Genomic DNA, 23,098 nt, shown 5'->3' with positions numbered 1-23,098 from the left:
GTCATGCACTTTATCTCCCACTTGCAGAGGTGTGTTGTCTTTCCAGTGGATATCTGTTGTGTAAACTTGTGTACGTTGACAGAATGAGGTTTTGTGGCGAGACATCCCCCAAAGTGAGAACAGATTGGTGTCTGAGCCTTCATGTCCTGACTCATTAATCTTGTCTTTAATTCATGGCCTCACTGACAGTGCAACACACCTGCGCACATGCTAGCACAGATTGAGGCTTGGTTCCAAGGTCCTAAAGCAGAAAGACGATAGGCTTATTGGCACAAGTAGCAGCATTGCCATTAGGAGGAGATTTAATATTTTAATATCCTCGTCGTTGCTTGCTTCCTTGCTACTTATTAGAAACAATCCATCACACTTAATCACTCGCACATACCTTCTTTAGCATTAATCGTGAGCACCAGCTCCAAGTCTGTGAAATAAGAATAGAAAGGGTTAATAAATGATAGAGAGCAAGTCCAGGGATGTCCTGATCCACTGCTCAGTATCTGCATCGGCACCTGATACAGCTATTTTTGGAGTATCGGATTTGGTCACAAGATGGGATCCGATCCATTAGTCACGTGTTTTCAATAGCATAGTGCTTTTTGGCTGCTGTAAATCAAGCCATTAAGCAAATATGTCTGCTGAGTGAAATTAGTGCTCTTTCGAAACAAAGGATAGTAAAACTGTATTGTGTAATAATCATGAGGAGGTATCAGCGGAGCCCAGTTTAAAAAAAAAAAAGATTGCATTCTTTTTACTGGTTGAAAAATCTAGGCATCGGATCTGTATAGGCAAAATATCTTGGAAAAAGGAATCATATCGGAAGAAAAGAAAAAAATCTGCATCAAAACACCCCTTTGTACTTGGAGTTTTTCCAAATCCGCAAATGTTCTTTAAGTCTCCCTAATAAAATATTCATAATGTTTCTGCGAAATGATGATAGTATGGCATCCCTGATGAGTAAGGGTGTAACAGTACATGTAATAGTATTGAACCGTTTCGGTTCGTGGTGCTCGTTTCGGAACGGGCGCGTACTGAACGAGTTTCTGACGTAATATAACCCTTACTTTTCGAGGCTGTGAGTCGATCGGGTTACAGTTTCTTTGTGTAGATTATATTTACTCCGTCTTCTACTATAATGAGGACCAACACAGTAGGAAAGTATAACACAGAAACGTCAACGGCGCGACAACGTGGCCGCGGCGAGAACTCAGTGAAACGTAGGCGTTAGTCGATCAGCCAATCCACACCAGTCGCAGTGCTTCCGCGTGTTAGATGCGTCCCAGAAGCGGCTCAACGCGACTCATCCGAAAAGAACGGCAGAGTTTATTATTTGACGCGAGACGCGGCCCTCCTGCGTCGATACTACTAGCTAGGATCGGCCAGACTGGAAGTCACACGTGTAAAAATACGGTGGATCCGGTCGATTTTCAAACTAATATGCAATCGTAACCCACTTTTTGCGTCCATCAGATCTCTTGAGTGGTAGATCAGGGCACAGTTGACTTGTCTTTGTTCATTTACTGCTGTCTTCTCTGCTATAATAATTAGAGATGTCCCGATCCGATATTTGGATCGGATCGAATGCAGATATGGGCAGAAAAAATGCGCATTGGTATCGGATCGGCCGACACGAAAAAATTCCGATCCAGACTTCCGATCCAGTTTTTTTGAAAGTCCGGTTTTTGCTCCGGTTTCCCTAAAATCCAGTCCGCATTTTATGGCACACCTTCAACAAACTACGTTACAGTCTCCCAATTTACCGAGAGACTTTATCGGTAAAAATGTCAGCTGTGTGGGATCATTTCACCATAAAGGACGACAAAGACGAAGAGGCAGAGTGCAACATATGCCACAATAAAGTCAAGCGTGGTGGTAAAGCTGTAAGAAGTTTTAATACAACCAACCTAATCAAGCATTTAGCGAAATACCACCACAAATCTTTACCAACCGTTGTGTGTTATTCAAACTCACCTAATTCAGCTGGCTATTTGTTATCAAGAGTACTAAAACCCTTTTCAAAATGAGTCTGACAACTAAGTAAGGAGGCTAAATAACTTTAAACTTTAATGCATGCTCAGATAGGCCGGTATCGGATCGGAAGTGCAAAACAATATCGGTATCTGATCGGAAGTGCAAAAACCTGGATCGGGACATCCCAAATAATAATAACCAACACGGCCCCGTGTTCAATATAAAACCCTCCTACCACAACAAAACAAGTAGGAACTAATATTCACATAGGAACTAAAGTTATACAACATAAAATTGCAATGTAAATGAATACTACATCACATTTGTAAAATATAAACACATAATAAAATAAATAATAGCCCATTTAAATAAAATGAAATGAGCTAAAACACTTGTAATTAAATAATAAGAACAATACACACATCCTGCTTACTCAATTAAATTTATTAATTTCTGTGTGGCGCTTTAACTTGAGGAAATCCACTAATAAAGCTTTTGAAAACCGTTCATAAGAAGAAAAAAATGATTCATTGAGGCATTTCATTTGTAAAATATAAGTTAAAATCTTATCATTGGGATTGCTTTTCTCTTTAGCACAGGACTTATTTTTTCTTCTTTCTTGCAGAAGGAAACCTGACCAATACTCAGGGTCTGAAAGGCAAATTGTTGTTGGATTATCTTTAAATACCCGCTACTTTTTGAGCAGAATTCCAGCTTTGTATAGGCTAATGTTCCTATTGTTGAAAGCACAAAAGTGTGTAATAAAAAAACTAGCATTTATATTTTGCATTTTGTTTTCTTACTGTACCGAAAATGAACCGAACCGTGACCTTAAAACCGAGGTAATTACCGAACCGAGATTTTTGTGTACGGTTACACCCCTACTGATTAGTGATTGGTCCTAAGAAATCCTCATCGTATGAAGCCTAATTTAAAATAGAGACCCTAACCCCTTTCATTCCCAATTATTTGTTGAAACTGATTTTTTTTTTTTTCAATAATTTTATTTATAAAGGTGTTTTGAAAAGTATCACCTACTCCTGCAATTAAGAGGGATAAATGCAGAATTTGGGGGAACAAAATATTCTTTTCATTTTGGAATAAGGCTACAACATAAAATATGGAAAAGAGCTGTGAATACTTTGCCGTCTCATGATGATCCTTGTTTTCCGCATAGTTGGTGGCCACTGTGGGTCATGTTTCTCAGCCTCTTGCTGACGTCAACTTACCTTCTTTGCTCTCATGCGGGGGAATCTGCTTAATGCTTGATTTATCAAATTGAACCAGACCGCTGGTTTTTGTGGTCACAAACTCTTCTTGCCTCGGTCATGTGAGATCTCTGGCGAGCTTCCTAGCTCCTTAAATGTCTAAGCAATTGTAATAAAGATGGAAAAAAAAACAGGAGGCCATTGAAAATGGCAAGGACCTCAAGGGGATGAGGCTTGTACCATTTCGTGCCGGGCAATAGGGACTATAACTACCGTATTTTTCGGACTATAGGTCGCACCCGACTTGAGTATAAACCACACCAGCCCAAAAAATGCACAGTGGAGTACATGTCGACTTTTGGGGAGGTCATTTCATTTAATCGGCGATCAAGCAACAAACATTGTACAATATAATAGTAGTAAAACTGAGAAGAAACTGCTTAATAGGTATAGTTAACATATTAAGTTATTCAGATAACGATAAACAACGCAAACTCTCAATGTCACTCCTAATCGCTACCAAATCCATTCGAGTTTTAATCTTGAGCAACACTTTTGAATAACATGACCAACTCGAAGTAGAGGGCACATTTCGAATATAATATCAACATAAAGGTCGCACCTGAGTATGTCGCAGAACCAGCCAAACTATGAAAACTAGGAAAATATGGCACATACCACAATAGTTTAGTTTCAATGGATCAATATAGAATTGTCCAAAATATTATAATAGCTTTTCTTTTTCTATTTTAAATGGTCATTAAAGCGGAAATGTGAAGTAAGGTTGGCCAACCATGTTTTTGAATAATATCAATGGCTAAACAATTATAAGCATATTTTCGTTATTTTTTTTAACGCAACCCTTCCAGATTCTTTTTTTAACCCATAGCAACGCCCTTGACAACGAAAATGCTTTTCTTCGGCAATCTTCAGAAATCTTCGGAAATAACGTCCCATCTAGAAGTGCGAGGGAAGTCCGCCATAGAACAGTATTGTTTGTTGCATTGTTTCTCGGTAAGATGCCACGGCGGTGTGTGGCGATGTTTTGTTCTCACTCTAACGAAAAGTTGTTTGAGTGGCCAAATGATAGCAAGGCACGTAAATGGACATCTTTTGTTCTCACGAAGTGAAAGAATTTCACGCCATCATCGAGTAGTGTTCTCTGCTACAAACACTTTGAAGATGCCTGCTTCCTTAACTGGTCTGCTTATGATCAAGGATTTGCCAAAAAGTAAGTGTAATTTTTGGATAGATGACTGATGACTTTGTCAAAGCAGAGCTGCCAACTCTTGTGGAATGTACAGTAGAAGCTAGCGACGTTAGCCGAAAGCCTAGTCGTGGCATAGTTGTTGTTGTGTTCGCTAGGTTAAGCGTGTTTAAATTGTGCGTTATCTACGATCTTGTCCGAAAGGGTTAATCCACTGTCAATCGGGAAATGGGTGTGGATGTGCATATAAGCGGGTCGGCGTCGCGGTAATTCACGGTCATGTTGCCGTAAGAGAGAGACACCGCCGGTGAGTTTGTGCACATGTATTTGTATTATGTATTTCCACCTTCATGCTTCAAGCATTGCATTGCATTTGTACGGTTCGGCGTTTCTTTCACGGTGATCGCTCGATAGCCTTCTAGTTTGTGTTTTAGAGCCCCTGACAGGTAACAAGTAGCGTGTTGGCATTGAGTCAATCTCGCAGCGAATCGGCGCGCGGCTCAAGTCACGCAGTGAATCATGGGAAATGTAGTCTCGAGATAACACTGAAGTGGTACTTTGTAATCTGTTCGCTTGTGTGAAAAAAACTACATTTCCTCACGCCATTAGACGCCACTTGCTGCCGAGAGCCCCAGCCCCGAGAGCCTCGTACTGTTAGCTCCATGTGTTAATGAAGAAACAAAGTTGTCAGCACGTCGTGTGTTCGATACATTTGTAAACAAAAAGCTCATAACAAGACACTATGCATGATCCGTTTAAGAGACGCTGGAGTAGTAGAAGGCGAGGAGGAGATCAGCGAGAAGCAAAACTTCGCGGTCGCAGGCCGCTATTATTTTGTTTTCTTATTGTTGCCACAATAAAGTGGAGAAAGCCATCAACGACTCATCTCCTTCTTTCCCCCCAACGTTTTTATATTATTATCTTATATGCACGAGAGCTGCCGGATCTGCCAAAATGAACATGAAGTCTGATTATTATTTTTTTTAACAATGCCATCAGATAGACAAAAACATAAAAATCTGTGCAAATGCCTGCATCTTCAAATCATGAAAATAATAACAGCCTAAATGCCTGCATCTTCAAATCATGAAAATAATAACAGCCTATATCTTACCAATCTCGTAATCTCGATGGGTCTTGTATCCATTTCATGTCAGGTAGTCTAGGCACATCGTTTGCATCCTGATTAGCTGATTAGCTAATACATGTTAGGTCCAACATAAAATTCCAACCTCCTCTTCTTCCTCCAACTCTTCAAAAACTTGGATCTCCTCCCTTGCGCTCGATCTATCGCTTATATCGCTGTTTGAATCGTTGTTTGAAGGGCTTTGTATGGCGGCCGTATGTATGGAGCTGCCATCGCTGCTCCTGGTGTGACGTATCACTTCCGGGTTCGTCCCCTTTCAGGCTCAAACTTCGGAAACGCGATTATTTTGTCAAATATACAACATATAAATGATTTTTTCATGCTTTATTTGTTGGACAATGTTTAATTACTTTAATTGTGACCCTATTTGGCATGTTATGAAATTACTTCACATTTCTGCTTTGAACTCAAAAACATTTGAGCTTTTGACACCGCTCTTTATAACACCTGTCAACGAGGGTCACATTTCCTCACCCGATCGCTGTCACTTTGTAAATAACCAGCATTTCATCAGTCACACTTTGTAAATAAACAGTGTCTCATCAGTCGCACAGTGCAAGTTGCTCAATAAAAAAAAACAAAAAAAACACATGATGTCTTAGTTGGATTGCACAGTGTATCTCGGCCAAAGGACATCTCACCAGCATGCACACATCTAATGTGGTGCAACGTCAGGTCTCTCAACTTGGCTTTTTGGACTGGGAGCACAGTAGCTCTCGGCCAGTAATTTTAGGGATGCAAGTAGAAACTTTGGGGACACGCACAATATCAAACACAGAATACAATTTCCGACTTCCACTCATTTTCATTCTATTACAAATACAAATTTTCACGTGTGTATTAGCACCAGCAACTAAACTTTGGTTGGGAGCAGTAAATGATTTTAAAAAACATTTTTTTAAATGAGCAAGCTTACTGGTAGCACAGTAGTCTGGAAATTCAGTTGGTCAGGTTTCAGTGACCAAATGGACCAATTTACAAGCAGTCTGGTTGCTTAGCAACAGTCTGGAAAATTCACAAGATCTCTTTAGGCCTCAAGAGCCCTTGAGGTTAGCTGTTCCCACCTCAAGACCTGCACCATTTATCTAAGCCATCTTTTTATAACTTTGTAATGTCATAAACGTGTAAGATGGTCCTTCTAATTTGAAAGTCAAGTGAAAGGCAAGCACTCTCCCACATGATCCATTCATTCAATGAACAGAAACTTATAAATGAGGCATGGAGAATAAAAAAGTGCTTTAAAGTTTTGTATGGACGTGCGTGTGATCACTGAACAGTATCTCATTGGCACAAAAAGCTCCTCCCCGCCCTGAGAGTCATCCATTATTATCCAACAATCAAACTTTAAATTGTATCGTTTGTCTCTGACATTTTGTTTATAATGTTTTGTTAGTTGGATGAACATTTTTCGCACCAATTTATGAACCTGACTATAAGGTGCCACCCAACAAATTTGACACAAATATAAGCCTTGGCTGTCCTCACTGTATAATGGGATATTTACACCAAAGGATCTTACCTGTGACTTTATTTGACAGCGGCGTTATAAGACTGTAATAAGACCGTCATGATTATGACATGGCACTTTCATGAGCATTAGTGAATGATTTTGACAGATGTCATTTAGTGTCATCCGGTAAATTATCTCACTTTTGAATGGATGTAAATGATCCGAGCTCGACATGAATGGAGTAGTGACAAAATTTGCCAGATGACACTTGATGACATTTCTCATAAGCATTCATTAATGGCCATGTCATAATTATGACTGTCTTATGACAGTTTTATTACACTGCTGTCAAATACAGTGTTACATATTAACCCAAATAAATCAACAAATAAGCCGCACTGGACTATAAGCCGCAGGATTCAAAATGAGGGGGGAAAGTAGCGGCTTCCAGTTTAAAAATTACAGTACTGCTGCTTATTCGATCGCTGCCAGCCCCTCACAGTCCAAATGGGTTTGATGTATATCATCATAAATGGCAGCTATTGAGTTAATTTATGAAAACATTTTTTAAGCCATTTGGAAGGTTCTTTATTGATATTTATTGAAAGTGTTGATGTCAATATATTGACAGAGCCATTTTCATTTGGTATTGTTTGCGCAAGTGGGTGGCACCCCATCAATAAGTTGTGCCAACTAGGCATGTGCCGGTATGAGATTTTGACGGTATGATAACCTTAAGCAAAAAATACAGCGGTTTCACGGTATCACAGTATTGCAATTAGAGCACTAAAATTTGTTATTTTGAGATGTATGGGGTTTTAAAAAACAACTTTTTTCCATTGAACAGAATTTTTCATAACTTGTTTGCAAATTGGAACATCAACATGAATATCATGTTAAAATGAATAAAACAACAAACAAAAAAACAAAGATTTTAAATAAAATTAGAAAAAATTAGAACTTATAGATTAAACTCTCAGCCACAGCTCAAGTTGCTCATCATTCAAACAAAAACCCTTGATAATATAGAACTGGACATAACACATACCACTACTATTATTAATAATTATTAGTTAAATATTAATGGAGTTCGAGAGCAAGAGACAGACCGTGTATGACTTGTAACATTATTTACACATTATACACACACCTCTCAACACAGAGTCGCCAGAGAGAAACACCCCAGGTTTTATTATAAAAATTTTATTTTGAACAGATGTTTACAATGGCGGAATACTTTGCAAAAGTAGGCTAATGGTAGAGCGGAAACTAGTAACTAGCCTCGTTATCTCTGGTTAACAAGCTTACGTTATAGTATTTCTTTTACCAGCGCTAGACACGCTAAACAAGTTGGAGTGAACTCTCGTAGCTGGGGGGAAACATTCATGACGCTCAAAACCAAGGATGTCTCGTTGCATTTTTGGGACATTTAGGGGACCGGACTTGATAACTATATGCTTCTCCCGTCAGCCCTTGTCTTTTCGGTTCTTTCTTTCTTCGGGTTAGGGGTTATCACATCTTGTAACTGTCAATGATACCGATGATGATAATAGATAAATAAATAAAAAAACATAAAAAAATAGCTAATACCATAATACTACGGTATGACGAAAAATTTTAGTGGTTTTGAATCCGTGACGTTTTCATACCACGGTAAACCTTGAAACCGGTAACGGACACATTCCTAGTGCCAACTTTTCGACAACAACACTTTTCGATTTTACGTGGAATAGAGCTGTTGGATTTCTATTTATATTCTTTTATCCGCGCATCAAAAAGTTGCGAGCAAAACGAGGATTATAGTTAAAGAAATTGCATATGAGACTCCACTACACAAATTCCGTGAGGGAATGTACCATATTCGCCCGAATATAAGACGGCCCTGATTATAAGACATCCCCCTCTTTTTCAAGACTCAAGTTTGAAAGAAGATTTTTTGAACACCAAATTAATTTTTATACAGAAAATAATTACAGTACATCCGAAACAAATGATTATAACAATATATTTGAGAGAAAAAGCATGTTATTTTGCCTCATTCAAAACTTAATATCTGAACATTTAAATATGTAAACTAAAGTGCAATCACATTCGTAAATGAATGGCTTCTGGTTTTTGAAATGTAAATAAACCAATCTATTGTGATAAAACAACAAAATTGCATTAACCATCAAAGTGAAGTCTAACTGTAACTGTAGTCTTGAAACAAATCTGAATAAGGAAAAACATTGCAAATCTGAATAAGGAAAAACATTGCAATAAAATAAAGCAAACTGGTTAAACTAAAAAGAGTAGCTGAGATCTGTCACGACAGAACATCGCTTCAATGATATCTGGTGCCATCTAGCGTCGTGAATGAGGAGAGTAGCTGAGATCTGTCATGACAGAACATCCATCGCTTCAATGATATCTGGCGTCATCTAGCGTCGTGAATGGGTATAATGTCTAGACTGGGAATATAAGACAACCCCCTCTTTTTCAGTGTTATTTCAATGCAAAAAACAGTCTTATATTCGGGCCAATCCGGTATTTCTAGTTGCCTAACCGAAGGGTTATTGAACGTTGCTCAGCAGGAGATATGGTAGTACGTATAAGTATAAAGTTCTTAAAATATGAATCTTTGAGTGTTTTAAGTGGTGATTTACCAAAGGTACTGTATAAAGCTTATTTATTTAGAGTAACTACAGTTTGTCCAGCAGCCAATGAGTTATTGTACACCAAACAAGCATTGTTTGATCGAATAGTTTGTTCGAATGTACTATATACTTGTCCAATTAATCATCAGTTATTGGCAATGTCATGGACGTGGAGCTTTGATTGCTCTGCTCAGCCACTGTTGACAATCGAATTTTCCTTGTTATTGTCTTACCGTCAAAGAAAGTCGTTTTTGTTGTGGGTGCTTGTTATGGCGCAACACAGGAGCAACCAACCAGCGAGAGGTGATGAATAAGAAGCTACTGCTAATGATCATTAATGCTCTCCTTTCTCCACACACAATCTTTGGGCCATTTGTCAGCCACCACACAGTCATCAGCTGCTCGCCACTTTCTGTGGCATCCATTATCGGTTTTCATTTCCCCCCGCTCACCTTTGTGCTTCTTTGAGCAAATCTCTTGACATCCCCCCAGATTCCTCTTTCACTTCAGAAAAAACAAGTTTTAAACCCGGATGGGGTTGATTTCCCGTGTGAGAACAGAGCAGGGATAAAGACAAAGGTGTGGTTGTATGAAATGGAAGAGGAAAAGTGGAAGTTTAAAGTGAATGACTGGCTTCACCTGCCAGGTGGGACTATAGGTGGGTGATAGAGTATCTTGCAATCTGCATTGCTTCTTGCAGTAGCCCTCCGGGCGTTCTCCTGATCAGACCTTCAAAATTTAATAAGTAGCTCATCTGATGAGCGGTGAACAGGCAAGAGTTTGTCTTAAAGCTTAAAAAAAAAAAAAAAAAAAAACATAAACTGAGGAGTAGAGATCGCGATTGATGGAGTAACGCATAGCAACTCGGCGTATCTATACGTCATTTAAGACACACACAACCACACCTATCATCATGTTTTAAGGACGCCTCAACATGTGCAAAAGCGTATGACTAGTTAAATAGTTATGTTTAGTGCACAAGAGAACAATAACAGTAACACAAACAATGAGGAAACGTGGGAAATTGTGTATGTAGAAGCTACAGGAAACCATCCTTTACATGAGACAACCTTCAAATATTTTGGGCATTCTTCGTACACGGTGTAACCTTCATGTAATATTGCATAACATTTTTCTTAAAATGCCCAGTCTTAAAATATGCACGTGGAAAAACAAGTACCATATTTTTCGGACTATTAAGTTGCAGTTTTTCCATAGTTTGGCTGGGGGTGAGACTTATATTATGGAGCGATTTATGTGTGAACTTATTAACACATTATTATATCATTTCACATGTTATTTTGGTGTTTTGGAGTGACACTGATGGGTTGGTAAACTTGTTAGCATGTTCTTTGTGCTATAGTTATCTGAATAAGTTTTGATAGCTATGTTACGTTAACATACCGGCCACGTTCGCATTTCGTTGTTCATGCATCATGTAACATTATCATACTGTCCACTTATTCAGGATGTTGTTCTCTACTGTATTTTTATTTTAAATTGCGTTTCGAGATGACATATCTGTTTTGTGTGTTGGATTTTATCAAGTAAATTTCCCCCAAAAATGTGACTTATACTGCAGTGCGACTTATGTTTTTTTCGTCTTTGTTGGGCATTTTATGGCTGGTGTGACTTCTACTTAGGTGCGACTGGTAGGACCAGCGTAAATCCCTGTGTTTCTTTCAGCAATAGCGCAACCTAACCAGACTCGTGTTTTCTTGACCCATATCCAGTAAATGGTAAAACGGTGCTCGATATGGCTATTTATGGACTATTGGACAACATCAGATCAGTTTCCAAGATGGGAGCCTATCCATTCGCTTGGAAAAATACATCGTCCCCAAGAGATATGTCACGGCGTCATGTGCATAGAGCCATTTCAAACTCCATCTAAGTGGTCTTTAAAGTATTAATTTCACTTTTTGAAACATACTGAAGGCTTGTTATAAAGCTTAAAGCTTCCCAGAACTTCTACATGATCAATACAGCTACTGAACTTTTGACATGCCCTGGCTTGTCCCTTCTATAGGTGTCAGTCACCATCATTACAAGGTGCTTGTCCACTACGCCCACATTACTCACATGTTTCCTTGCTGATTACAAAGGAATGCAAAGCCTTTGCACTAGGCCGCCCATTTTTTTATTCAGCTATGATGAAGTCAACCATTGAAACACCATGTACTAAAACTGGGCATGACTCATTTACATGAACATTCGTCAATCCCTTGTGGCTGCTTCTATAGTGAAGTTACCCACAATTTGGCCTGATAAACCGTTTAGTCATTCTTGCCATCTGTGTCAGAAGCCGTGGTGGTTTGGGGGCAGTTTGGGTTTATTTATCTGGAGGCGGTTTCCTCTTAATCTCTGCGTGCGCCACAATCAAGGCCTGGAGGAAGTCAAGGTGAGTATGAAAGTAGACAAACATTCCCTTTTTTTGGCAGTCTCCTCACATTCCAAATCCAACTTAATGGTTTTTGATTCCTCAGAAGGCATGTGCGTGAGTCAGAAATCGGCATGCAAGGCCACCACTTCATTTTGCCATGTCCTCACATATACAAGGCTTTTTAGATCTAGCGGAACCTCCCAAGTTGAACAAACGCTTTCAAATTGTTCAAATTTTGAAACTTTTCCCATAGGTAAATTTAAAATACACTGTAGTTCAAAGGGATTTTGTTCCAAACTTATATGTTGAATCATCATCATTGAATGGATGGGCTTGTAACATTCTTATAATTTTTTATATGCTCGAAGTGTAAAATAACCAATAAACTAACTAAAGCTGCTCACTCTGAAAACACCTGACAGCACAAGATTGTGCAATACTGTCACCTAGTGGCATAGTAGCACCTGACTAGGTAGCAAATGGAAAAGGCCAAATGCAATTTTTCCTGGTAAAATGCATAAGCAAGTTGTCAGTAATATTTTACTAAATATATATATTATAGCAATATTGGTTGAGGAGATAGTAACATTAATAATTCCTTATTAACTTCATCACATATTTGTTTGAAAATTCTCAATTGAAATGAACTAGGCTATTGCTATAGAAAGCTCAGCCCAAGTCTGGATATATTTTTAATGCTCCAAATACATGAAAGTACAATCGATCCACCCTGGATAATTTAGTCTGACTCTGTGTTAAATGAAAATCATTTATCATAATTCCATGACTCTTTAACTGCTACTGATGGCAACAGAAGTCTGTTCTTTTGTTGTGGTTTACTAAAGACAAACCCATTTGAATTCACATCAGGATGAAAAGAACCACATGATTGCATGTGTATCAATGGCACTGAAAGATTAAAAAATGGGTTGTGTAGACACATGACTCCAGCAAGGGACAAGTTAGGTAGGGTCAGTTGTTGCCTTGAAAAAATTTTGTATGCGGTGAAACTTGAAAGCTTCTATGGTGATGAACATTGACACTCGCAGCATCTAACACCTCAATAAATAAATGCAAAGACAGTTCAAGTTTATTGGATATTGTGACATCTTCATGTAGCTAAAACACGGCTTGTCATTTACCATTCCAATAAGCTTGTCCTCAAACTGAGCAAATGTCTTGAAGTACAATATCTTCAGTACTATAAGCGAACCTAAAAGCCTTCCATTTTATCAAAAGCCGACAGTGGGCCTTATAATCTGATGCGCCTGATGTATGGATCAATATCAAGCCTGAGAATGAATGGTTTATCTGATTGTTTTGTTGACATTGTCTTTAGCGCAGTTTCATCGAGTGGATGCAAAATGCAACCTCAACTACTACGACTACTACTACTACTACTACTACTGCGACCTACAATGCGCTGCCTCCTATATGTGAAAACTGTTTCCAAACAGGCCATTCATTGAAGGTGCGCCTTATACTCTGATGTGCCTTATAGTGCGGAAAATACAGTATTTTTGTCTGATCGAGTCAAATCTAATTGAGTAATAAAGGCCTAAAAGTGAAATTATTGATCATGTTCAGACAGGATTGGCGTCTTAAATTAAATGCATTGAAATAGGTCATATGACGAATTGCTCATGTAGTCACTTAATGTGCGATCACATACACACACCACAGGATTGAGGTCATTGCGTCGGCTTATCTTCCGCCAGCATGTTGACACCCGGCGAAATTCTTAGAAAACTTTGCAGAGAGATTTGTTTCTTAAGAAGTTCCTGTCGGTTGGACAAAACTGCATGACACTACTACATCCGTTGCTTCCTATGCACTGAGCAATTTCCTCACTCTGCAGATGCCTTAGTTTCAATTTTCATCCTTAAAGGGGAACTAAACCCACACAGACTTCATAATGTATTGACGGGACACGGGGCGCGGGGCCAATAAGTAGGGGGCCTGCATTTTTGGCGAGGCCGTCAAAGCTGACAGAGTGGAATCTCAGACAAAGCACTTTTTGTTGTTGAAAATTATTGTGAATACATGTTTAAATCCCTGAATTCTTTATAGATATGGGCGTAAAACAGTCTCAATTCTTGGTTAAAAGAGAAAAAAAACGTGCAGTTAGCATTTATTTTAAGTAAATATGGCGAAGTACAATGCTAGGCTGTTAGTAAATGTAGCTAGCGGCCGCCTGATGTAAACAGGGCTTGTCGTGTACAGAACTTGAACAAATGCTAAATGTTTATTCAAAAGATTTGCAATGTTAGGTCTGCCTTTGACTCAATGTGCAAAAGTCGTGCAGTTTGGCATTCTCGCATTTCGAACTAGACAGCAGGATGCCATCGAGTCCCCCAACCCAGCTTCGTCAGATATACGTAAAAAAGGACGAGCACACAAAACTCTAAGGAGTGTGTAATATTCGCCGTCACTCTCTTCATAACGTATCACGAAGTCAGTCAACATTTCACTGGAGTAGAAATCCAGTTGAAACCACAAAGCCCCAGACTGACTTACTATGTATTTTGTACATTGTGAAAGTTGGGCTGGCTTGCCAGGCTACCATTTTGCCCTCTTCCACATACTACAAGTGATGTCATAGATTGTTTCGTTTCCAGTACATAGGAGCTACTCTGGTTTAGTAAAAATTAATTGGTAGAAGTACGCTTATATCAGTCTGTCCTCACTAATTATTTTTCACCTTTTATAAACTGCCTTTAAAAGTAGTCTTATCAGGCTGTCACTAACGATGCAGTATTTAGTTTGAACCCATGACAGTGTAAGTAGCGGAAAACACTCAGACGATTTGAAGTTCCGCTCCGAGACCCCCAATTTGGCCAAATTTCAAAATTGTCCTATATGCATGTGTGATACATCATTGCAAAGCTTAAAATCTCAATTTTCTGTGTGAAGAAAAATTTTGAATAGGAGGGCAATTAAAAAAAAATAAAATTAAAACCCTAACTTGAGGTGAGCGCCTGGAGAGCGTAATTAAAGACACCCTTATTTTAACGAGATATTATCACGTACTTACCTTGTTTCGATCCAAAAACTCAGTGTAGCATGTCTCACCGAGGGTCAAGACACTGCTGTGGATGGCCACAGCTTTTGGGGGATTTTATGGATGAAACACAGCAATATAACAAGGGTAGGAATGCAAAAATCAGACATCAAGGAGTGGTCAAGATTTTCTTTTTCAAATATTTACCATTTTAAACGTTTTTTCAATTTTTCTTTCTTCCTTGAGCGATTATCATCTAAAATATCAGGAAAAATGCAACTGTAACAAAAAATACAACTAAGCAATAGTTATGTGGTTGATATTTGTGACCTATTTACGAACACTATTTTTATCATTGTGACCTAATTTGAAAGTTTAAAATATGCAAGTGAATAATTTTATAAAGCAGTTTAAAAAAATAGACATCAATTAATGATGCTAAGCTAAAAATGATAGACATTTCGAATAATAAATACTTTTTATGGCTGGGTTGAAACAAAAGAGGCTGCGCGGTGTCTGTAAACGGGGGTCTCCAGGGTGAAACGGACAAATTAAAAATAATTCGGGGGCTTGATGCGCCATGAAACTGCTATGGCAGCATAGACATATTGTTCTATCAAACACAACAGTTCTTTTGGCTTAAAATACAGCAGTTTATTTAAAAGAGTGGTGCAAGAGCAGAAACTGCTTTTTCAGCCTTGTCTGTGTTTTCTGCCATATATATATATAACTGCAATAAAATGTGTACCTACTTCAAGTGCCTGGTGGAAATTTCTGTGTACTTTGAGGTGTCTGGCAATTTCTGAAAAATAAATCTAAATTTTAGAAATATTGAGCTTTAATGTTGATCAACCTGATGAACACTATTCATGGAGGTCTTGCTCTAACGTTGACATTTATCACATACTCATCCCCAATCATACTGTGTTTCAAGAAACTACTCTCTCAACGCTACAGTCGTTTAACACGCTCTCACCGTTCTGCAGTTTCCAGTGCAAGACCAAAAAGTTCCCCTTGCTCATTAATTCTACCATCAAACCCAGAATTAGTCATTGCTCTTTTTCATGACTCATTCAGGGTAACTTGCACATTTTGAAGGCCATGTTAGGGGGCTTGCAAGGATAAGTGGGCATCATCATTAGTGAGTCAGTCCCACTGTGCATTATGAAGCCAACAGATACCCCTACTGGTTAAAAAGCCTAACTACATACTTACTCGGTCAGTTTCATTTCCAGGAAATTACTTCAGTGGGCGGTGGCTGTGCGAGGGCTTGGGCTGGAAAAGAATGTCAACATCTTGCCTGATTCCGCTGCAGTGTTATTGCGATGCGGGAAAAGGAAAGAAGCTATCACAAATCTTCCGACTTCTTCCTCGTGACTAAAACAGTCAAGATGGAGTTTGCCTCCGGGACTTCTAATGGTGGCCCCAATGTAGTGTTGCCATGGTGACTGTGAACTCTACACAGACGTAGGTGGTTTTCATGAGGCCAACCTGACTAAAATTAAGTGGAAAAAGTTCCATTTCATCACTCTGGGCCTTTAATAGGTGTTTATACACTGAAAGTGGTCAGTCACAACAACAATAATGGTGGACAACAATGTTGCGGTAGGGTTTTTTCTTAAACAGCTTTCAACATTAAGTGTTATTTGCTACATGCAGCCTACATGAAATTTTGTTAAATACGCTACATGCAGCCTACATGAAATTTTGTTAAATACATACACGCTACTTACACGCTACTATCAAGGAGTTGGGAAATTTGTAGAGTTCAACCAGAGGCCTCCTTTCATTAAGCTTTACTTTCCACAGACCCAACAGTGATGAAAGAATTTTCTGAATTTCTAATATCAACCATTCATTCATTTTCCATGCCGCTTTTTCCTCAAGAGGGTCGCGGAGGTGCTGGAGCCTATCCCAGCTAACTACGGGCAGTAGGCAGGACTGCCTGAACTGGTTGCCAGCCAATCGCAGGGCGCAAGGAGACATACAACCATTCGCGCACAGACTCATACCTACGGACAATTTAGTGTTCAATCAGCCTACCATGCATGTTTCTGGGATGTGGGAGGAAACCAGAGTTCCCGGAGGAAACCCACACAGGCACGGGGAGAACATGCAAACTCCACACAGGAAGGATTGAACCCTTGATCTCAGAACTGTGAGGCGGACGTGCTGACCACTCAGCCACAGTGCCGTATATATATATATATATATATATATATATATATATATATATATGTATATATATATGTTTTTGTAGCAAAGTAGAAGACAAGCTCACTTTTGGCGGATTCAAGAAATAAACACTCCCAATTAGACGGCTTCAGCGTTGATCGAGGCATGTCATCAGGCATCTTTAGACTTATTTCCGCGCCTACTTAAAATGGCAAATTTTGCATGGATAAATTCGTAATGTACAATGTTAAGAACACAGTACTTTGATTTTGAAAATTAAGGTTGTCGGCACTGTGTTGGCAGACACTTTTCTACCCAAATGAACATTGACTGCATTCGTTTAATTAAGAGCCCCCAAGCTAATTGTGTTCATAGTTGAAGTAAAAATCCACCTTCAACTAACATAACCATTGAAAGTAATGAATATGTCAACAAGTTAGTCGAGCAGATACTCTCAATGAATCAAGAAGTTGTCACGCTAACTTTGGCAGGTTGAGATATTCATTCCATTCAGTTACTGAGAAATTTGCAACAAAGTTACGTTTGGGTATTTGTGTAGTCTAAAATGTTCCTGTGCTTTGCAGCCTAATTGGACATGAATTACTTGCGCCATCTGCTGGTTATCGTAGACATACCGGAGTTCTGATTCCCCTTTGCCATTTTTAGATGGGAAATCATAATATAAAGGTCTCCAATATTTATAATAGAGCACGCGACTCTTGCATTTTGCAATTTGACCTGAGAAATTAGGGGCAGGCAAATATTGAAGTACAGTGGTGCTTTTAGGTAAAAGGTGTACTTTATGGAGAAAACTCTAGCGGTGGGCCTAAGCAAAGCTACATTTGACTTTGGGCTGTGTCAGTCAGAGGTTTAAGAAAGATGTGTATTTAATCATTTAAAAAATAATCATTCCTTGAAATTTTAAGACTGCCATGGCTAGTTTCATACCGTAAATGAATTTGTGACTACACTTGCAAAATGGTTTATTTGGCTGATAGTTTATTAAAAAAAAAAAACAATTACAATAACTTAAAACCCGACATAGACCAGGCATGGATGACAGTTGGTCTGCAGGGAACAGGAGCCAATCGTGTATTATGCACTGCGCTTGAACTCATGATACAACAAATATGGTAGCACAGTGTGAGAAACCCTCCTGTAGGATGAATTAGTCGATTTATGGGAAGTTTACGTGTGCCTTTACGATGTCTAGTCCCCCAAAAAATAAGGACCCCAAAAAGAAAGAGAAACAAGGCGATGGAAGAGATCTTTTGCTTTCACTAGATACTGACTCTGTCACCATCTTGAAAGGTCACGTGATTCCAAACACGTGAACACAGCTCGTCTCGTGTGTGCCAGGCTTTGAAAAATTTCTGATTTTATTTTTTAAAAATGGATAAATGAAAAAGAATGATCGAAGCTAATGTGACAATTTAAATACTGTATTTTGAAGATAATAATTAGTAGAGGTCGACCGATATGGGATTTTGAAATGCCGATACCAACCAGACCAACAAACGGAGCACTTTTGTTAATGATTATACATACTAATAAAGAGCAGTACATTATTTTCAAATATTTAAACCCACCAGAACGTCACGACGAGATGTAAGCAAGTGAGAGTTTAAGAGCATGCTCCCCATGCTAAAGCTAATGCTAACGCGAATGCTACACTAATGCTACAAGTTACATTTAGAGTGAAAGGATCACTTGGTAAATGCCTTAAAAGGCTAACGCAACATTGCATATTCTCTCATGCAAGATTTTAAAACTTACAATATTTACAAAACACACAGGCAACCCTGACGCTGCCTGTAGCAGCCTGCCTTCAAGCTGCTGCGGGGTTCTTCCGGGGTCCTATCGTCAATGAGCGGCGGCAGTAGTTGCCCACGCAGATGCCTGATCAAAATCCCTTTTTTAATCGGCTTATTTTTTGTTTGTTAATTGGACGATGTTTGAAAAAAGTCCATATATCGGCTGATGGCTGATGTTGGAAAAAAAGTCCATATATCAGCCGGCCAATACATCGGTCGACCTCTATTAATTAGTAGTGTTGCACCGATACCATTTTTTGGCCCCGATACCAATACCACTTTATTTGAAATATATATATACAGTGCCTTGCAAAAGTATTCGGCCCCCTTGAATCTTGCAACCTTTCGCCACATTTCAGGCTTCAAACATAAAGATATGAAATTTTATTTTTTTGTCAAGAATCAACAACAAGTGGGACACAATCGTGAAGTGGAACAACATTTATTGGATCATTTAAACTTTTTTTAACAAATAAAAAACTGAAAAGTGGGGCGTGCAATATTAATCGGCCCCTTTACTTTCAGTGCAGCAAACTCACTCCAGAAGTTCAGTGAGGATCTCTGAATGATCCAATGTTGTCCTAAATGACCGATGATAATAAATAGAATCCACCTGTGTGTAATCAAGTCTCCGTATAAATGCACCTGCTCTGTGATAGTCTCAGGGTTCTGTTTAAAGTGCAGAGAGCATTATGAAAACCAAGGAACACACCAGGCAGGTCCGAGATACTGTTGTGGAGAAGTTTAAAGCCGGATTTGGATACAAAATGATTTCCCAAGCTTTAAACATCTCAAGTAGCACTGTGCAAGCCATCATATTGAAATGGAAGGAGCATCAGACCACTGCAAATCTACCAAGACCCGGCCGTCCTTCCAAACTTTCTTCTTAGACAAGGAGAAAACTGCAGAGATCTACAGCTGAGGTGGGAGAGTCTGTCCATAGGACAACAATCAGTCGTACACTGCACAAATCTGGCCTTTATGGAAGAGTGGCAAGAAGAAAGCCATTTCTCAAAGATATTCATAAAAACTCTCGTTTTAAGTTTGCCACAAGCCACCTAGGAGACACACCAAACATGTGGAAGAAGGTGCTCTGGTCAGATGAAACCAAAATTGAACTTTTTGGCCACAATGCAAAACGATATGTTTGGCGTAAAAGCAACACAGCTCATCACCCTGAACACACCATCCCCACTGTCAAACATGGTGGTGGCAGCATCATGGTTTGGGCCTGCTTTTCTTCAGCAGGGACAGGGAAGATGGTTAAAATTGACGGGAAGATGGATGCAGCCAAATACAGAAACATTCTGGAAGAAAACCTGTTGGTATCTGCACAAGACCTGAGACTGGGACGGAGATTTATCTTCCAACAGGACAATGATCCAAAACATAAAGCCAAATCTACAATGGAATGGTTCAAAAATAAACGTATCCAGGTGTTAGAATGGCCAAGTCAAAGTCCAGACCTGAATCCAATCGAGAATCTGTGGAAAGAGCTGAAGACTGCTGTTCACAAACACTCTCCATCCAACCTCACTGAGCTCGAGCTGTTTTGCAAGGAAGAATGGGCAAGAATGTCAGTCTCTCGATGTGCAAAACTGATAGAAACATTCCCCAAGTGACTTGCAGCTGTAATTGGAGCAAAAGGTGGCGCTACAAAGTATTAACGCAAGGGGGCCGAATAATATTGCACGCCCCACTTTTCAGTTTTTTATTTGTTAAAGTTTAAATTATCCAATAGATTTTGTTCCACTTCACGATTGTGTCCCACTTGTTGTTGATTCTTGACAAAAATTTTTTTAAATTTTATATCTTTATGTTTGAAGCCTGAAATGTGGCGAAAGGTTGCAAGGTTCAAGGGGGCCGGATACTTTTGCAAGGCACTGTATATACATTTATGTATATACTGTGTATATATAATATATACACAAAGTAAATCCAGTAGAAGATTTTATTGCATACTTGGTATGGGTTACAATAGTTGAACGTTTGGCTCTCAAATGCCCAAATAGTGCTAAATTGGTGTAATAAAATAAAAATGTATAATACCAGCCCAACAGTAAGAAAGTAAAATTACAATGAATGAATAATAAATAAATGTTTTTTTAAACCCTGAGTTTTGGCTCTCGAAGGCCAAACAGAGCAACTTTCACGAAATTATAAGTAATAATAATCTAGTCTATTAGACTCCCTCTTTGTGCACCAGGACCAACATAACTCAACTCCATCTATAGCTACGCACAAATGCACACAGCAAACGAGTCAAGACTCTCTCTCTGACACAGACACACTTAGCTGAATAGCCGCTTAGCTTACTTTGCTTACTCCTACAGCACTTTTGAGTAGGCTTGCACACCTGTCCTTTGAAATACGTTCTGAATTGGGAATTAAAAGTTGCGTTTCGTATTGAACCAATACGGAATGTATATACATACATTTCTATACATTTTAGGAGTTTTGGGGATTGATGTCCCCTTTTTTTTTTTTTTTTTTTTTGTCGCGTGTATAGCTTTGGGTGCAAGGGGGGGTGTCCCTTATTTCTATTTCGGAAAGGTGGCAACCCTACTTTTGAAATAGGTCTCAAATTACTGCGGCATTTCTTTCAGTGAGGCAATAAATGTAAAGTAGCCGATTTGAACTGACCCAGGGTCTGATGCTCCGGTCCAGCCCGCTTCCTCCGGAGCGCAGTCCAGCTGTTGCAGCCTCAACCTCTTTGTGTGCGTTCACATGTTTCGTCTTCAAATGTTTTATCAGGTTCGAGGTATTGAAACTGGCCGATTAAACGCCACCTCTCGAAATTTTCCAGGCCGCAAATCTTACTTTCTATGCCGAAATATTTCCAGACTCTGCCGACATTCCTTCTCCTGGTTTGTTTTTTCTCCATATGAAAAAGCTGCCCCGCCATTGGCCTGCTCTCATTGGTCTAGAACAGGCCTAAAGCGTTAGCTGCTTGGCATGCAAAGTGATCACGTGTCGTCACACAACAGAGATTGTAGTGAGCATTAGGAGAAAAAAAGGCTGCGGTCAAGTGTCATAATACTGGACTGGTATTGGCACCCTCTTTGTTGGTACTCACTGATGCCGATACTGCAATTTTGGGCTGGATCGACCCCCCCTGCCAATACTGGTATTGGTCCATCTTTATTAATCAGTCCAGATTATAAACTTTAAAAGAAAACTAACTACATGTCATGCATTGCGTGTTAAAATCTGGTGGGATTTATAAAATGACCATGTGAGATTAGGCTCGTGGGCCATCGTTTTAACATAATTTACTCTGTATTTGATACACTTCAACATGATCAATAAAACACTTTGTCACTTTTACCTTGCATTAAAGTGGTGCCCTGTCTGTTTTTCCCCCCCAGGAGCGTTTCGCTGAGATCTTCGGCCATGATGCAGCAGCAGAGGTCCGCCGGTCCCAGGAGAGTTTCAAGAAGTGGCTTCTGGCCGGGATGACCTTGGTGACGGGGGTTGTGGTGGGCTCGCTCATTGCCCAAAAGCGTCTGTGATGGGAGGAGACTCTCACATTCCTCATTATACACACACCCTTAACACGCATATACAAAAATACACGCGGGAAATTAAATCCAAGGCCCCATTTACTGATGTTGACGTCCTTGCCATCACGTGTTGGACCAAGAATTTACCTTTGTTTTGGGAATTTAGTGAGAAATGAGTAGTGTTCACTCATCCCCCTGTCACTCTTGCCACAAACCTCAGCATAAACAGTCATATTACTATTTTTTTTAAATTTATTTTTTATATATACCCCCTTTGATTGTTGTTGTTTTTTTTCTTAATCTAAGTCACCTGTTTTAACCCTTTTCGAAGGCTAAAACTTGGAGGGATTGTAATCGTTGAACCAGCCCGACTGAAACAAAAAAATCGCAAATAGTCATAATATAACAGTAAACCCTTGTTAGTATCTTATTTTTTTTTCAACAATTTATTTTGGGCCCTTCAAAGTAAGTTTCCCGAAGCTCGATCCAAATTGACAGCGTGTTTTGGCCTTGCCGGGTGTGGAGCTTGGATGTGCCATATGGAAAGTGAAGGGCAGGATGTGGTTACCGGAACGGCGTGGAGCAGACACACCTGCCAAGCCATGC

The 23,098-nt window shown here is 39.3% G+C and overlaps 1 protein-coding gene across 1 annotated transcript in view; it reads left to right on the top strand.

The window, feature by feature from the left end:
- bcl2l1 (BCL2 like 1) overlaps positions 1–22,910 on the top strand; it is a 39,824-nt gene extending 16,914 nt beyond the window's left edge. Inside the window, exon 2 of the mRNA XM_057830526.1 lies at positions 22,358–22,910. Within this exon, the coding sequence (XP_057686509.1) occupies positions 22,358–22,501 (144 nt within the window). The 3' untranslated portion in view covers positions 22,502–22,910. The remainder of the gene's footprint in view (positions 1–22,357) is intronic.
- Positions 22,911–23,098: the final 188 nt, after the last annotated feature.

This window comes from Corythoichthys intestinalis, chromosome 2 (assembly GCF_030265065.1).
Source record: "Corythoichthys intestinalis isolate RoL2023-P3 chromosome 2, ASM3026506v1, whole genome shotgun sequence".
Taxonomy (NCBI): Eukaryota; Metazoa; Chordata; class Actinopteri; order Syngnathiformes; family Syngnathidae; genus Corythoichthys; species Corythoichthys intestinalis.
Note: the sequence above shows the minus strand (reverse complement) of the source record. Positions and strands in the feature narration are given on the sequence as shown.